This window comes from Propithecus coquereli, unplaced genomic scaffold (assembly GCF_000956105.1).
Source record: "Propithecus coquereli isolate 6110/MARCELLA unplaced genomic scaffold, Pcoq_1.0 Scaffold11, whole genome shotgun sequence".
Taxonomy (NCBI): Eukaryota; Metazoa; Chordata; class Mammalia; order Primates; family Indriidae; genus Propithecus; species Propithecus coquereli.
In genome coordinates this window covers 3,442,747-3,459,364 of record NW_012134969.1, presented here as the reverse complement: position 1 = coordinate 3,459,364, position 16,618 = coordinate 3,442,747, and the positions used below count along the sequence as shown (strand labels likewise).

At 35.7% G+C, this 16,618-nt stretch overlaps 1 protein-coding gene across 1 annotated transcript in view; it reads left to right on the top strand.

Moving 5' to 3' along the window:
* The window catches only part of VWA8 (von Willebrand factor A domain containing 8), a 425,342-nt gene that overhangs the window by 235,736 nt on the left and 172,988 nt on the right, over positions 1 to 16,618 (top strand). The window contains exons 20-23 of the mRNA XM_012648214.1: positions 3,663 to 3,798; positions 6,224 to 6,343; positions 11,304 to 11,509; positions 13,059 to 13,210. Coding sequence (XP_012503668.1) covers positions 3,663 to 3,798; positions 6,224 to 6,343; positions 11,304 to 11,509; positions 13,059 to 13,210 — 614 coding nt within the window. The remainder of the gene's footprint in view (positions 1 to 3,662; positions 3,799 to 6,223; positions 6,344 to 11,303; positions 11,510 to 13,058; positions 13,211 to 16,618) is intronic.

The following is a 16,618-nucleotide window of genomic DNA, read 5'->3' as shown; positions in this document are numbered from 1 at the left end:
AGTTTGAAATTAGGTAATGTTTCTAGAAAAGTTTTTAAAAATACCTCCAACTAATAAAATATTAGCCCGGTATTTTGGGCATCTGGGAAGATCCAGTGCTCAGCTTCCCACACAAAACCCAAAGAAATCTCAGCCTGCCAGGCACGTCCCTCTATGCAGATGACTCCTTTGCAGCAATGGCACAAATAAGCCATCATGGGAACCTCTGTGATTCAGACCCTGGGGACTGGATCTCCTGCCTGAATTCTTCTAGGTTGGGCCCGATTTTCCCTGAACAAAGATGGGATTGGGGATAGAAGCTACATGTTTTCTTTTTTAAAATTCAGTTTATTTTTACTCTAAAAAAAAAAATTCTTATCAGTTCTTTTATAATAGAATATGATATAAAATAATTGTGGTAGAAGTTACACCCGTTTCTCAATCTGTATTTTCTTAAAATGATTTGCCAGACTATACAACCAGAAAAATTTATGACATGGTATACTTTATGTTATGAGATACTTCTTATTATTAAAAAAATCTTTAGGTTTACATTTAAATTTATTGAGTGTCTTCTTTTATCCACTCCTCAAAAATGTTTTTAAAAGTTTTTCCTAGCTTTTATCTTTCTTTTCATGATGTCACCATCTACCCAGTCACCTAACACCTAAGACTCTTATTTTTACTTTCTCTTCTTCCCATCAAAGCAGTTGCCAAGACTATAGATTCTACCTTTATAAAACCCTTCAGATCAATCTAATCCTTTTTATGTCCATTTTTTTCATGTCTCCCCAAAACTCAGATTCTTAAACTACTTCTTAGCCAATTATTGTAGTAATCCCCTTTTAGTCTACTCTGTATATTGCTGCCAGATTAAATATCCTGAAGTGTAATTCCAAGCTCCATTTCTGTCATGTCTGAACTCATAAATATTAAATTTCATCCCATTACTTAATGAGGCAAAGTACATATTTCTTGGTCTGGCAATCAAGTCCTTAGTAGTAGTGACCCAATCTACCCCTTCCTGTCCCTTTTCTCACATTTAACCTCTATTTCAGCCAACACAGACTATTCGTATTCACTCTTCCCTAAATATGCTCCAGGATTTCTTGAGTCTGGCCATTGATTCTCTTTATTTTGAGTACCCACTTCTTCAGCACCATCTATTTTAATCTATTAAAACTGTACACTCTTTTATGAGCCATAATAAATGCAATATTCTAATATCCACAATTGATAGTGATGTCTCACTCCTCTTCACCACCATGGTACTTTCATTTCTCTGTTTGTTATACTAGTTGTAAATCTCCCCTACTCTGGGGTGTGAAACATTGTTGAGTGTCACTACCTTAGGAATAATTCTAATATTAGGTCTTTAAATATGAAATATCCGATTTTGAATCAAAAGTTTTTTATATCTCAAACAAGAAGCAGTACAATTAATCAAAATATGCGCCTAACTAACAAACATGAAAAAATGCTCAACATCTCTCATCATCGGGGAAATGCAAATCAAAACTACAATGAGATATCACTTATCTCCGGTGAGAATGGCCTTTATCAAAAAGTGCCCAAACAATAAATGTTGGCGTGGATGCAGAGAGATAAGAACACTCATACACTGCTGGTGGGACTGCAAACTAGTACAACCTCTGTGGAAAGCAATATAGAGATAGCTCAGAGAGCTACAAGTAGAACTACGATTTGATCCAGCAATCCCATTACTGGTCTTCTACCCAAAAGAAAAAAAGGCATTCTATAAAAAAGACATCTGCACTTGAATGTTTATAGCAGCACAATTCACAATTGCAAAGATGTGGAAACAACCCAAGTGCCCATCAATACATGAGTGGATTAATAAAATGTAGTATATGTATACCGTGGAGTTCTACTCAGCCACAAAAAACAGTGGTGATCTAGTACCTCTTGTATTATCCTGGATAGAGCTGGAACCCATTCTACTAAGTGAAGTTTCCCAAGAATGGATAAACAAGCAGCACATATACTCACTACCAAATTGGTTTTAACTGATCAACACTTAAATGTACATGTCGTAATAACATTCATTGGGTGTTGGGCAGATGGTGGGGGGGAGAAGGGGATGATTATATACACACCTAATGGGTGTGGTGCGCACCATCTGGGGGATGGACATGCTTGAAGCTCTGACTCAGGTGGGGCAAGGGCAATATATGTAACCTAAACATTTGTACCTCTATAATATGCTGAAATAAAAAGAAAATTGAAGTATGCGCCTAAACTGTCGACACAGTTTTGCCGTCTTAACGATATCTTGTTAATACCAGCAGTGAAGAAGCCTGGACAGCGAGGGGCAATGAAATCACAAAAGACGTTTTTCACAGCTTGTTGAGAATTGAGTATTTTTCCTTACAAGAAATGGTCCAAAGCCTGCAAGAAGTGGCAGTCAGTTGGTGCAAGATCTGGTGAATACAGTAGATGACAGAGAGTTTCCACATCCAGTCTTTGTAGTTTCAGCAGCGTTGTTTGTGTGACATGCGTTCGAGCATTGTCTTGCAAGAGTATTGGCCTGTCTCTGTTGACCAATCTTGGCTGCTTAATCACAAGCCTCCTCATCATTTCGCCCAATTGGTTGCAGTAGACATTCGCTGTAATCCATTGACCATGTTTCATGAAGCAGTAGTGGATAATACCAGCATTGGACCACCAAGCAGACATCATTAGCTTTTTTGGATGAATATTCGGTTTTGGACTGTGTTTTGGCACTTCACTTTTATCCAACCATTGTTGAAAACACTTGCAATTGTCGAAAACAATCCATTTTTCATCATATGTAACAATACAGTGTAGAAATGGTTTGCCTTTATGTCATGACAGCAAAGAAAGTCAAGCTTCAAGATGATTTCAGTTCTGATACATTTACTTCATGCGGAACCCATCTATCCAGCTTCTTTACCTTGCCAATTTGTTTCAAATGGTCCAATATTGTTGGAATAGTAACATCAAAACCTTGCTGCTAATTCACACATAGGTTGAGATGGATTTGCTTCCACTACAATTCTCAGCTCATCTTTATCCACCTTGGTCTCAGGTCACCCACGTGGCTCATTTTTAAGATTAAAATCACCAGAACAGTACTTCTCAAACCATCCACATACTGTGCGTTCATTAGCCACATCCTTCCCAAACACTTATTTGATATTTCAAACTGTGTGCGCTGCATTGGTTCCATGACGAAACTCGTTTTAGAAAATAACTCTAATTTTTGACTTACCTATTGTTTTACAGAAATTGCTCTAAAAAAATTTTGAAAGATAATCACAAGCCAAACTGTGTGTTTGAAAGAATGAAGATGTACCTTCACAATAAAGATAAAACAAGAAGTGTCAAAGTGAAATGTCAGAGATATCAACTATCACACTTAGTACTTAAGGAAATCGGACAATTTCATACTTAATAACCTAATACAATACTAAAGTGAAATACAAAAATTACTGTAGAGTTGGCAGTTTAGTAACTCTGTGAAACTTTTGATGCAGATCCCAAAATTTTCTTTCCAGCTCTGCTACAGACTTTTTTGTGTGTGATAGTATACTCAAACCTTAAATAAAACCAGCTGTTATAAATCCAAAGCAGTAAGTGATGAAGTTTTAATAATGCTTGCTTTCATTTTATTGTTTATGATAAATTTTCTGTCTTAAAAGGTTAAAGCAGTAAAGTTGGGTCATGTTCTGGTAGTCGATGAAGCAGACAAAGCCCCAACAAATGTCACCTGTATTTTAAAAACTCTAGTAGAAAATGGAGAAATGATTCTAGCAGATGGAAGACGCATTGTTGCAAGTGAGTACAAAAAAAGTGATGTTTCCTTTAATACGTGCAATTTTTCCATCTCTGTTATCAAGTCACAAACTTAGCTTGCTACTTCTTTACAGGCAATAAGCATAATTTCAATATAACTTAAATTGTCTTTATGACAATCATTTACAAAAATTAATATATCCAAATCTAGCTTTGTCAGTTTTATAGCCGGAGAGCATCTTTGAAAATTTTAGTAGTCGTATTAGGACAAATCAGCTTCGTATTTTTCTACTTCAAGAATTCTAACATAGAATCCTTACACTCACCTCTCAACTATTTGTGTGTGATTTATTTTTTTTCATTGTTAATCTGAAATTTTGAAAAACTCTGTCATGTTTCTATTATTCAAAATATGAAAACATTAACTCTGTATAATTAAAAAAACGCTGGATGTTTTATTTTATATATATACTTATACATGTGTGTGAATATGTGTGCGTGTGTATATTACACACATCCTTACCTCAGGAAGAAGTTATCCTCTGTTTTGGATTGTCTTCTTTCCCTTCACTTCACCACATACCCTTTTTGTCGTTACAAAAAAATGAAGCCAGAGGAATCTCATCAGTGTATTTAACCTACAAGGAAAAATTAAGTTTGTCTAATGCAATATGAGAACATTTGCTAATTTCTAATTTCAAATTTTTGTGTTCTGAAAAGACTTGAAAAATCTATAACTAGCCATTGAAAATATACAGCCAATAGCAAGGTAACCAAAGAAGTTGAGACTAATAACTAACATCTTCAATATTTGAAGAGAGCATGTAAGGAAGACCTCATTAAAAAGGTACAAGTACATCACCACAGAGATGTTCTTCTTGGACGTTATCATTGCAAAATTGCCATTTCTGAGACTAAACTCAGCACTAATAAAAATATTTTAATATTTGATTTTCACAATGTATTTATGAGAGAAGGAGAATTTCAGTGAGCCTGAGTACTTTCTCTTAAAAAAGGTCATTCAGACTCTCAGAAGTAGAATTCTTTGTACCCTTTTTAGAGACATTATGAGGACAGTGAAATGAAAAGGAAGAAAGAATTGCCAAAATAAAATTGTAGTTAAGGAGTAATTATCTCCTTGTAACCTTTTATATTTTCTGATACGTTTTTGAGGAATAGCCATCATAATTTTTGAACTCAAGTGTGATTGTAGATGACATTTTAAAAAAGAGCACTTGAAGCTTTTATGAACATAGTTTCATAAATCATCACTTGAAGGGCTGTTTTTCAATTTCTTTGCTTTTTTAAATTTTCATTTTTTATGGTCATTTTGTTTCAATTAACTAATTAAATTTTGCCTGTGGCCACATACCCTTGTTATTTGCCACTACTAAAATTAGCGAGGATCAAATGTTAAAACTATTCATTGTATTAGCACATAAATATGTGTCACATTAAAAGATTACATTTTGGTATCATAAAAAATTATGAATGTAGGTTCTCACAAACTCATCTCAAATAAAACTGAAGGTGCTTCACAACTGTCTTGTTTTGAAGATGGGCAACCTAAGGCTGAAGTTTAAATATAATAAATCCAGGTTGGTCTGAGTGCAGTGGTGTTTACAATTAATTGATCACAACCAGTTACAGATTCCTTTGTTCCTTCTCCACTCCCACTCCCTCACTTAACCAGCCTTTAAAAAAAATTTTTAAAAAGTAAGAAATTATATAAATATAATAAATCCAGATAGCAGTGGTTCTTCTTAAAGTAACCATAATAAAACTTACTCTTTCAAATTATTGTCTGGACTTGAGTTCCATCTGAAATGTACACCAGCCAGTAAACTGTAATATTCAGTTCTTTTAATACCTTAAACTTTTGCACAAAGAAAGCCTGAGTCAACTTGAGATCACTTGTTTTAAGAACTATGGTTGAATCCCCTGATTGGAAAAAAGCAACACTGCATTGATGAATTGATAGGTTTTCAAGACCTTTATTCTATGTATTTAGGTTGTAGGGTGCATGATCTAAATAGAAGTAGCGCCTTAGCTACATAATGGCAGGCTGTGTGCAGATGGGTGCAGCTACTGATTTGATAAAAACTCAGGATGCTTGGATTATCCCTTGTTACAGATGTTTATCTTTTTTATTTTTTTAAGAAATAATAACATCTCAAGCCAGCTTTAAGCATTGTAGGACAACATTTGGACACATTTGCTTCTAAGATGTACATTGAATTTACATAAAAGTGCGAGTTCTTGTGCAATTTAGTAGATGTTTTATCAATCCGTTTTTGAACAAACTTTATTAGGAAAGAATTTTTTTTTCCTGCAACCAAGTTATCACTACCAGATATCTTAATGCTTTTTCTAATTGAACAGTATGACTACTTATGTTACTTTAAAGACTGTAACTTGGTATTTTATTAAATGTCAATAAAGAATAAGTAGAAATTTTGTTTTTCAGATTCTGCTAATGTGAATGGAAGAGAAAATGTTGTAGTGATTCATCCTGATTTTAGGATGATTGTTCTGGCCAACAGACCTGGATTTCCTTTCCTCGGCAATGATTTCTTCGGTACCTTAGGTAAAAATAATGATAAGAATAACAACGATAGCAGGAATAATAATATTAGTAACAAGGCTGTGTGGCTATCATTGAATGCTTACCATGTGCTGTTGCCACCATCATAATCATCTTGGGAGAGTATTTTCCCCATTTTAGAGAAGGAGAATATCTGATATTCAGAGAGATTTTTTGATGGTCATTTAGCTAATGAGTGGTGGAGCTGGGTTTCATATCTAAGTCTATCTGATTCCAGAGCCTTTTTCCTGGAGGGATATGTGTACATGTATATACTTGTACATGCATAGAATTTCTCCAGAAGAGTACACAAGGAACTGGTAAAAGTGGTTGTTTGCAATGGAGTTCAGGGATGGGTGTATAATATATTCATTTGTGCTATCTTTACAATTTTTACTATGTACAGATATTACTTTAAAAGTTATTAACAATTCATGTATTACTGTAGTAATGTGAACACACCAAACGGAAGCTGTAATTGTTTCTTATGTAAAGAGGTTGGAGTTCTTTTTATGTTTAGGATTTTATAGGTCACCCGTTATCCCCCAAGTCACCTCTCATCACATTTATTTAATTGCCTATAAAATACACGCTCCTGTTCTGTCTCCATCTTCCATCCACCCCCAAATCCTAAACCTACTGTACTGTCTGTTAAAGCTCTGATAAAGTTCTGGCCCCCCCAAATCCCCTCCTCCCACTGAAGTCCTTTCAAGCAGCAGAGTTTTTTCTCCCACATTGCGTCTGGAGGAAGTGTAGAGTCTTTGCTCCTTATTCTTGCTTCTCATCATTCTCTTTCCCTCTTCCCTAAAAACCCCCAGCTTTACATCTCATGTCATCAGATTATATCGTGTACAGCCACTTGTTGCTGTCATCTACCCCTAGTTACTCCTTGTCACTTCTTGGTGATTTTTAGCTGTTTGTTCACTGTCATTCTCTCTAACCCTACTCTTCCTCTTGGAATGCTTGCAGTGTACACACATGTGACCCTTCCAACTCTCTGGCCTCTTGGCTCCTTGGATGTTTTATTCCAGTGGCCTTATCCTGCACCATACCTCAGCCACTCACTCCCGTGGACATAGCCTGGTTTTAGTACCAGAAACTCTTATTCTAAATCTCAGTTTCTTGGTTCTGTTCTCATATGTCCTTGAGATTTTCATCTCATCCATGCACCCACCACCTCCATCTTTCAAGCTACCCTCTCTAGTATCCTAAATCCAACCACCCTTCAAACCTACTGGAAGCTCCAATCCATTAATGCTACCACCTCTGATATATTTTCTTCTCCCTTATTCAGGCTTTTTTTTTCCTTACCTACCTTTGATTCCATAATCATTCACATTTATTAGTCTCTTGCATATTTCTTCAGCTTTTCTGTCCCTCCCTTAGCTTGTCCTATGCATTTGGAACCACTTAGCCCTGGTTACTGCCAACTCTTCGACTACATTGAGCCTACACATTTGCAGCTGAATGTGGTTTAGAACAAGCACAAAACTTCCCTACCAGTTGCAATCCTTTCCCATCACTAACTAGCATCCAGTTCACTGATTCTTCTTACAGACTTCTGTTATTTTTTCCTGGCTTCCTACTGCACTGAGAAAAATGGAAGCAATTATAAATGAATGTCCACAGACTCCCACCACCAAGTCTTCCACCTACATTGCTCTACTTTCCCACACGTTACTGGCAAACTGTTCACACTCCCAACTACAGCCAGGCCCTCCAGTTGAGTACCAGATCCCACTTTCTCAAGGATGCTACTGTAGCAATTCTGCTCTCCCTCTCTTACATCAGCAATTTCCTACTCTGTTAGCTTATTCCCATCAGCAGACAATCAAGCTGCTATTTCCTTCATCTTAAAAAAAATAAAATAACAGACAAACCACAAAAAAACCCTCTTAATTGTAGCTTTTTTGCCAACCACTGCTAAATTTTTCCGTTCTTTGTAGCAAAACTCTTCACAACAGTTGTTCATATTCAAGAGTTGTCTATACTTGCTATCTCCATTTCTTCACCACTCTCTCTTAAATCCATTCTAATCAGATATTTCCTCCCAGCACTCCACGGAAACAGTTCTTATCTAGGTTGTCCATGATTTTTCCATTGCTAAATCTAGTGGTCAATTCACAGTCTTCATCTCACCTAATCTATCAGCAGTATTTAACATAGTTGGTCCAGTTGGTCATGCTCTTCTCCTTGATACATTTTCTTGCACTTGACTTCGAGTACTCCTTCAAGTACTTTCTTGGTTTCTTTCCTACCTTAATGACCACTCCTTCTCAGTCTCCATTATTGGATCCTTGTTAGAATGCACCAGGGCTCAGGCCCTGGTCCTCTTTTACCTGTCTACACTCACTCCCTTAGTAAAATCAGAATGTTTCATGTTTTAAAGTACCATTTATATGCCTTTTATTGCCAAATGTTTGTCTTCAGCCCAGACCTCCCTCCTGAACTCCATGATTATAAATCCAACTGCCTGTTCAATAGCTCCTGCATCTCAGATTTAACATGTCCACAACAGATTTATTTTTCCTCCTAAACCTGATTAATTTATAGTCTTTTTTTTTTATCTCTATTGATGACAACTCTATTCTTCTCAGGCCAAAGTTCATTCTTGACTTCTGTCTTTCCCCTATGCTCCATTCCATCTATCAGAAATTCTTACTGGCTCAAAATATGTTCAGAATTATCCTACTTCCCATCACTTCCATTTCTCACCATTCTGATCCGAGCCACCGTTGTCTCTCACCTGGATTACTCCTAATAGTCCCCAGATGGGTCATCTTGCTTCCACCCTTATTCTTTCTCATGAACTGTGAAGGATCTAAGATTTTAGCCTACTTTTAAGCTAACCAAGTAGAGTACCAGAGTCTAATGGCAAAAGACAAATGAGGATTATTTCTCACAGCAAAAGCAGGAGTGAGAATGTCAGCATTTGTGCTGGTTCCTCCAGCCCCAGTTCCCGCAGGGCAACACATAGATGGCCACGTGATACTTCCACTTGCAGTGAGATGCTTCCCAGGAGAGGAACCCTGCACTTAGGTAGCCCAGATCTTTTATAATGATCAGTAGGCACACCTTAATCTTGTTCCAGGGAGAAAAAGAGACAAGAGAAACAATAGACATTATCTTCCAAGGCTGTTGGCTCTACAGGCATCCTTGGAAAGGTAGTCAATGTGATCAGTGCCTCTGTTCACAAGAGATTAGTCTTCCAACACCTTCTGCAGTCTGTTCTCAGCATAGCAGTCCAGTCCTCTGTTAAAAAATCCTCCTATACTTCCCATTTTACTCTGAGCATAAGCACAAGTATTTCCAACACTTTACAGTGTTCCATATGATTTGTCTCCCTCTCTCTCTGACCTCGTGTCCTATACTGCTCTGTGCATCACTCATTCTATCGCAGCCACTCTGCTCTCTTGCCTCTTCCTTCCCCGTGCCAGCTATGCGTGCCTTAGCTTAGGGTCTTTGCGTTAGCTGTACCTGCTGCCTGGAATTCTCTTCTCCCAGGTATCTACATTCACGTACTCCCAGGTATGTTACCTTCGCAGCGAGACCTACCTGACTGATCTCCCCCCACCATCATCATTTCTACTATCCTGTACCATGTTTCTTGTTCTTTTTTCTTTGAAACATACCCTTTCTAATACTTATATTTATCATGTTATCTCCCTATGCTGGAATATAAACTCCTGAGGATAAAGATTTTGGTTTTTTTGATCATGGATATATATAAAGTACCTACTGGGGTAGGTACTATGTATTTGGTGCATGGAAGACATTTAATAATTATTTGATGAATGAACGAATGAGGGGTCAGTTAACTTTTTATATCAGTGTAAATTTCATTTTCAGCAAAAAAGGCAAAAGCTTTTTTTTACGTTTGTATTTGAAAAGCTATAGTCTAGGAAATAAAAGTTTTAAGTTATGGCTTTCATTTTATTCAGTTACTTTTAAACACATACATGCAAAAACACATACAAGCACACCAACAACTGTTTGTTCAAATGGCTCCCAAATCAAAGTAAGATCTTATTGCTACTTGACTACATGTGCTCATTTTCTAAAATGAACATATTAATAAGTCTATTTACTTTCACTTCCTTTGAAAGTAAATTAAATTAGAATTTACTGGTCCCTTAGATTATGAAGCAGTAGAATTATATGAATCAGGAGACTTATACTTTTAACATGGGAAATTCATCCTTTTGAGCATAGATTATGTTTTTCTAGTACATTCTCAGTTGCTTAGATTACAGATGAAATATTATGTTACCAGATCCCTTTTCTTGATTTTAATTTAGATAGTGTCGCTACAGGTTTACTTTTCCAAAACTAACCTCTAAAGTATATTCTAGCAATCTGCGCAAGATATAAATTGTTTAGAGAGTGATGATACCAATTCCCCCCTTTTGAGTATACATATATAAGCATTTATATGAGATAGATGTATATAATTTTTGAAAATTTTCAACATTTGTTAAGGTTAAAAAGGCAGTTTCCGAACCATATGAAGAGTATATTTCCATTAATGGAAAAGGAATAAATCACCTAAGCTGTATCTGTTTGCATAGATGCATTTTTTTAAAAGTACTAATGCAGATCTGGAAAAGTAAATGCACTGAACTGTTAAGACTGGATGCCTTTTGGGTGTGAGTGGCATTGGCAGAGATATAAAGGAGACTTCCCCTTTTTCTCTTCATATTGGAATATCTTCCTGTAAGCATGTATTCAAGTATTATCTAAATTTGTTAACAAAAATAAAGCCATACAGACGAGCCATACGTTACCCAGTTTTCTTTTATTTTGTTTCAGTCATTTGCTTTCTTCTCTCTACCATCCTGTTGTTGGATGGATGTTCTGTGCTTTGATGAGCAACCAATGGCTCTTTAAACAACCATGCCATTTTTTCCTGTGGCATTATAATGGATTAGTTACATGCTGAATGTGAATCTTTTCTCTCCTTTAGGTGATATTTTTAGCTGCCATGCAGTTGATAACCCCAAACCCCACTCAGAGCTCAAGATGCTCAGACAGTATGGACCAAATGTGCCTGAGCCCGTCCTTCAGAAGCTTGTGGCTGCCTTTGGAGAGCTGAGGAGTTTGGCTGACCAGGGGATTATTAACTATCCTTATTCTACCAGGGAAGTTGTCAACATAGTCAAACATTTACAGGTATGGCACACACCTGTGTACAGAGGTTTAGAAGAAGCCATCAATCTCTTTTTTTGAGGTCTTTCAATTTCCATAAATATTATCATGAGTCAGATGACATGATATGAAGTGTTTGTAATCTGTTGTAAATCTGGAAGGCCAATGAAAATTATCTGTTTACACTTTGAATTAACTTTGGCAAGGTTCTGTGCCATGGTTATTACCAAGGAGCTAGGAGATTTGGTGGACGGATATATTTAAGGGAAAGGTGAGGCAAGAGAGTGAGTGAGAGGAGAAACCTTCCTGTTCTGTGGTTTGGCTTTTTACAAGCATGTGGTATCTGGGTGAAAAACATTGTTATTTTGGAACAAATGACATAGAGATAGAAAACAGAGTAGGAACTAACAGCATTGATTAATATACCTGTAAATACTGTGAGAAAGTTTTATGAGATAAAGTATGTAGGCAGAAGAATTAAATTTCTTGTGACCACGTGCAATGTGTAGTCCACCTTGGGTAAAAAAAAAGTAAATTCTACTTATATAACAAATAATGGTCTTGAGGCTAACAGTCACAACCTAATGACTTTTGATCTCTGCCCCGTCTCCAACGCTCCAAGAAAACCCCAGAAAGAAAAACAGAAAGCCTGGAGGTTGGGGGATGAGGGATAGATGTTAGTCAAAGGTACACAGTTTTAGTCACTGAGGTCTGGTGCATGGCATAGTGACTATTGTTAATCATAATGTAATGTATATTTCAAAATTACTAAGAGAGTAGATTATGTTTGTACTACAAAAAAGTATGTGAAGTGGTGGATATGTTAATTAGCTTGATTTAATCATTCATCATGTATACAGACATTGAAACATCACTCTGTATCCCATAAATGTACAATTATTATTTGTCAGTTAGAAAATATATATTTGGAAAGAAAAAAAATAGAAAGCTTTATTCTGCCTATGAAACTGTAAGCCCAATTCAACCAGCTAAGATCCCAGCATCTAGAGAAGATCAAAGCAGAACCAGTAGAGGACCCTACCAGTGTAAATGTAGCTGTAGTAATGTTTGTTTTCTTTCCCACTGCTGGTCTCTATTTTTCTATTCCCTGTACTTTTTATGTTCTTCTTCCCTTCTTTTCTTGTTCCTTTATCTTTTTTTCCCATTTATTCATAGCCTGTGACTTTTCTTAATACTTCTGTGCATATATTTAACACTCTCCTTTGCTTAACTAACGTCTTTAAATTGGCCCATCATATTCATTTTAAAGACAGGAGATTGCAGAAGGCAGTGGCAGTCACTGAACACCAGGATCTAGGCACTGCTGTGACATTTGAGAGAAGCTGTTTCTCCTCAAACTCTAGCATTTATTCAAAAAGAAATATATTGTTAAGTCATCTGAGCAAATGTTAAAAGAGAAAAATGTCTGTATTCCTACTACCTAGTTATCTGACAAGGCCAGTATATTTCTGCTAATGTGCATTTGATCATTATCATTCTATCAGTTTTGTAAATCTTTATAATGTTGTGTGTTTTATCACATATGTAATGAGGGATTTTTTTCTTAATACAGAAATTTCCCACCGAAGGTCTCTCCAGTGTGGTTCGGAACGTGTTTGACTTTGATTCCTACAACAGTGACATGAGGGAGATTTTGACTAACACTTTGCACAAATACGGGATACCTATTGGAGCAAAACCTACCAGTGTGCAGCTGGCAAAGGAGTAAGGCAAACTCACTATTGATAAAATATCCTTGAGCATTACTCTTCTGCTTCTTAAAGGCTGATAATTCTTAATCTACTGTTATACTCTAGTAAACTGAGTTGCTATGGAAATTACTTTTCCATGAGTAAACTTTTCAACTATATGTTGCTATTTGCTGGCTGGTTTTCAGTTAAATAGCATTATTTATAGGCTGTCAATTGAGAATTTTGATGATTATGACTATGCCCTGAGTAGATGTAATACAATCAAATAAAGGGAAATATTTGTTTCTTTAAGAGTCTCCGTCCATTTGTTGAACTACTGTGGGTCTTATTATTTTGTAATACAGTGCAAAATCGTATAAAGATGAAAACTACATGAAGGGATAATGTACATTGGGGTAAGATGTTTTATGATAGTTTTCTAAATTTATAATCATATTAACTTAATTTTGGTTACCTATTTTGGCTTCATAGATGAAAGAGGTAGTAAGAACAAGTGGGGTCATTTCATGTGGGCCAGTTTGCCTACCTTTTATTTTATAATCACAGGGTACTTAACTTTAGTTAAGAATCTTACAGATATGTTGTTGACCAGAAAGATAGTTGATGATGTTTATTAGTAGAGTAATTAAGTCAGCACAAATTCACTGGAAAATTGTTTTAAATATGCATAACTTACTGACAATGCATCTAATGCCATCTTTGTGTATAAAAAGAGTCGATGATAAATTCATAAGGGACAATAATTACTTTTAAAGTAAATTATTATTTGACTTTAGTCTCATATAGGAGGCAATATCTTTCTGTAGAAAAACATTCATTAAATATAAATCAGTGATTAACCCAGCAAAGAAAAAGTGCATGTGTGTGTATATATATATACACATGTGTATATATATATATATATCTTCATCTTAAGTGTATACATCATCCTTATTTATTCTTTGAATTCATTATGAAAACTTGTCAGAACACATGCCAATGAAAATAAATTATTAAAGTATTAGGAATTTCTTATAAAGAAACAAATATTTCCCTTTTGTGGTAAAAGCACAAGATGGAGTTGTGTTAGAAATTATCAGTACTTTGGTTTATATTATTAACGAGTGAGTAGATTTTTTTCAAGAAAAATGAAAATTCAGTTGTGAATGCATACCCTTTTCTGTGCAATACTATTTTACTGATTGATTAGCCGTCCTTATGGGCATTTGAAACTAGGTCAGTAATTTTATGGGTATGACATATCTTTTTATATTAAAGAGTTCAAGAAATTGCCTTTAATATGCAAACTTCTATTAGTACTCACACTTTTTAATTCCTTTTTATAAACTATATATTTTTAGTTGGAAATAAAATGGTTTTTATTACTGTTAAGAAATTTATATAATTAAAGTTATAGTTTCATGGAAAACTAGACTTATGATTTAAAAATAACTTTTTTGTACTCTTACACAATTTTAAATAACATTTTAAATACATCTTAATTGGTAAGATCAATCATAAGAAAATTGTTGTTTCTAAGTCAATTTCAGTTTCTAAGGAAGACAGATAGAATGATTTAACTTACTCATTGTCGTCCTCAGTTCTAAACTGAAAATTTCTTACCATGGTATGTTAATTCTTGCCATGGCAAGTTAATTCCAACTCCAGCGCTTACTTATGAGCAGAAGTAAAAGTACATTGAGCCTGGAAACAAGATGGTCATACTCATGCTTAGGGATGGGGATGGAAACAACTAGTTGTTCACCCACTGCATGCGGCTAAAAATAGACTTATAGCAGATGTGAAGGATGAGTGAATTTTCCTTTGGGATAGAGATAATAGTAGACCATAATTTGCAGAGTCATTCAAAGCATCTTTTTTTCCTCATCTGTAAATTGCAATGACTTAGGCAGTTCAAAAATAGTGAAGTTGTTTTATTGCCCTTTCATGAAATCCATAGGTTCCCTAGCACTCTTTCTATAGAATTATCAGTACTTAGAGAGGGTAGCATGATAAAGTGAACAAAGTCATGGCCTGGCAATTTAGCAGTTAGTCATACATTCAACCCGTATACCTGGGTCTGACGTGGAGAAATGAAAAGACATAGTCCTACCCTCAAAGTGCTCACAGTTCCATTTTGCTTATTTGAATTTAGAGAAGTTACTTAACTAAATGAGTTCCCTGTTGGTAAAAGGAGGGCATTTTTTAATAGATAGCATATCCATATAATTTACCATCTTTTTCAGAATGGAAGGGGAAGCTATTGACAATAACTCTGTAAAATAAGACTGTCCTTTGTCAGGCCAGATAAGTGGTTCTTCTCATTGTAGATCATCAAATAAGATTCCTTCCTATTCTATCATCATTTGTATTTTAATGTAATTTTAATGTTTCTCTCATCTGCAAAAACAAACATACAAAGATATGATACTAACACTTTCCTTCTGCCCTACCCAGAGTAGCACACTGTTGATAGTAAATATTTAAAGTTGTCCCCACGCAGTCTTACGATTTGAGTTTGACTTTTCTAGACCTTTTGCTAAGTCAGTTCTTTTAGGTTGCTTCTGCCCAGCTCTGCAGGTACCATCTTAGTGGAGAAGATCCACGTTAGATTTCAGTTCTTAAGGAAGAAGGATAAAATGGTTTAATTACTATGAATATCATTTTGCCCTGAATGAAAAATTCTTGCTACAGCCTGCCAATTGTATGTTCTCTAATCCAACCACAGTGCTTATTGGATGAGAAAAAAATTGCACTGAGTCTAGAACAAGACGATCACACTAAAGATGGGGATAGAAAGATAATTGGCCACCCTCTAAATGGAGGTCAAAAGAGATATAAGGCAGTTGTTGTAGAATAGGGAAATTTTTACATAGGGCAGACATGGTACTAAGCCACTATTTGTATAGTGATCTACAGGACCTTCTTCCCCAACTGAAATCAGAATATATTAATACCTTCACTGTTCAGAAGTGGTGATTTCATTTTCATGCCCTTTAATGAAATTCCCAAAAGAGAGATGCTATCACTTTCCCCTTTGTTCTCCTAAATAGTGCAGTGATGTTACCTATCTCATTGGACTCTGCACAGCTTTTAAAGGCCTAATATGATGAGGTGAATTTCACTTGTCTTCTTTAATAAACCTTTGCTAAGCCTGGTATTTTTAGACTGAGTCTTATTGGGTGGTTTATTTTCCCATACTTGATCCTGCCATGATGCAACCCTTCTTCCTGATCTACAAATACATTCCCAGATCTTAGTGCTAGTATCACAATTAGCAACCTACACCTCCAGACTGTATTTGCCCCTTTCTACTAGTATAATACTTCCTGAGTTTTTTTAATTGGTCCTCCTTTAAGTTAAATTTCTAATACTTGGAAAAGGATAGCCAGAGAGATGGCAAACATAACCAAATAAGGAGGCGTACTGGGAGAAATTATTT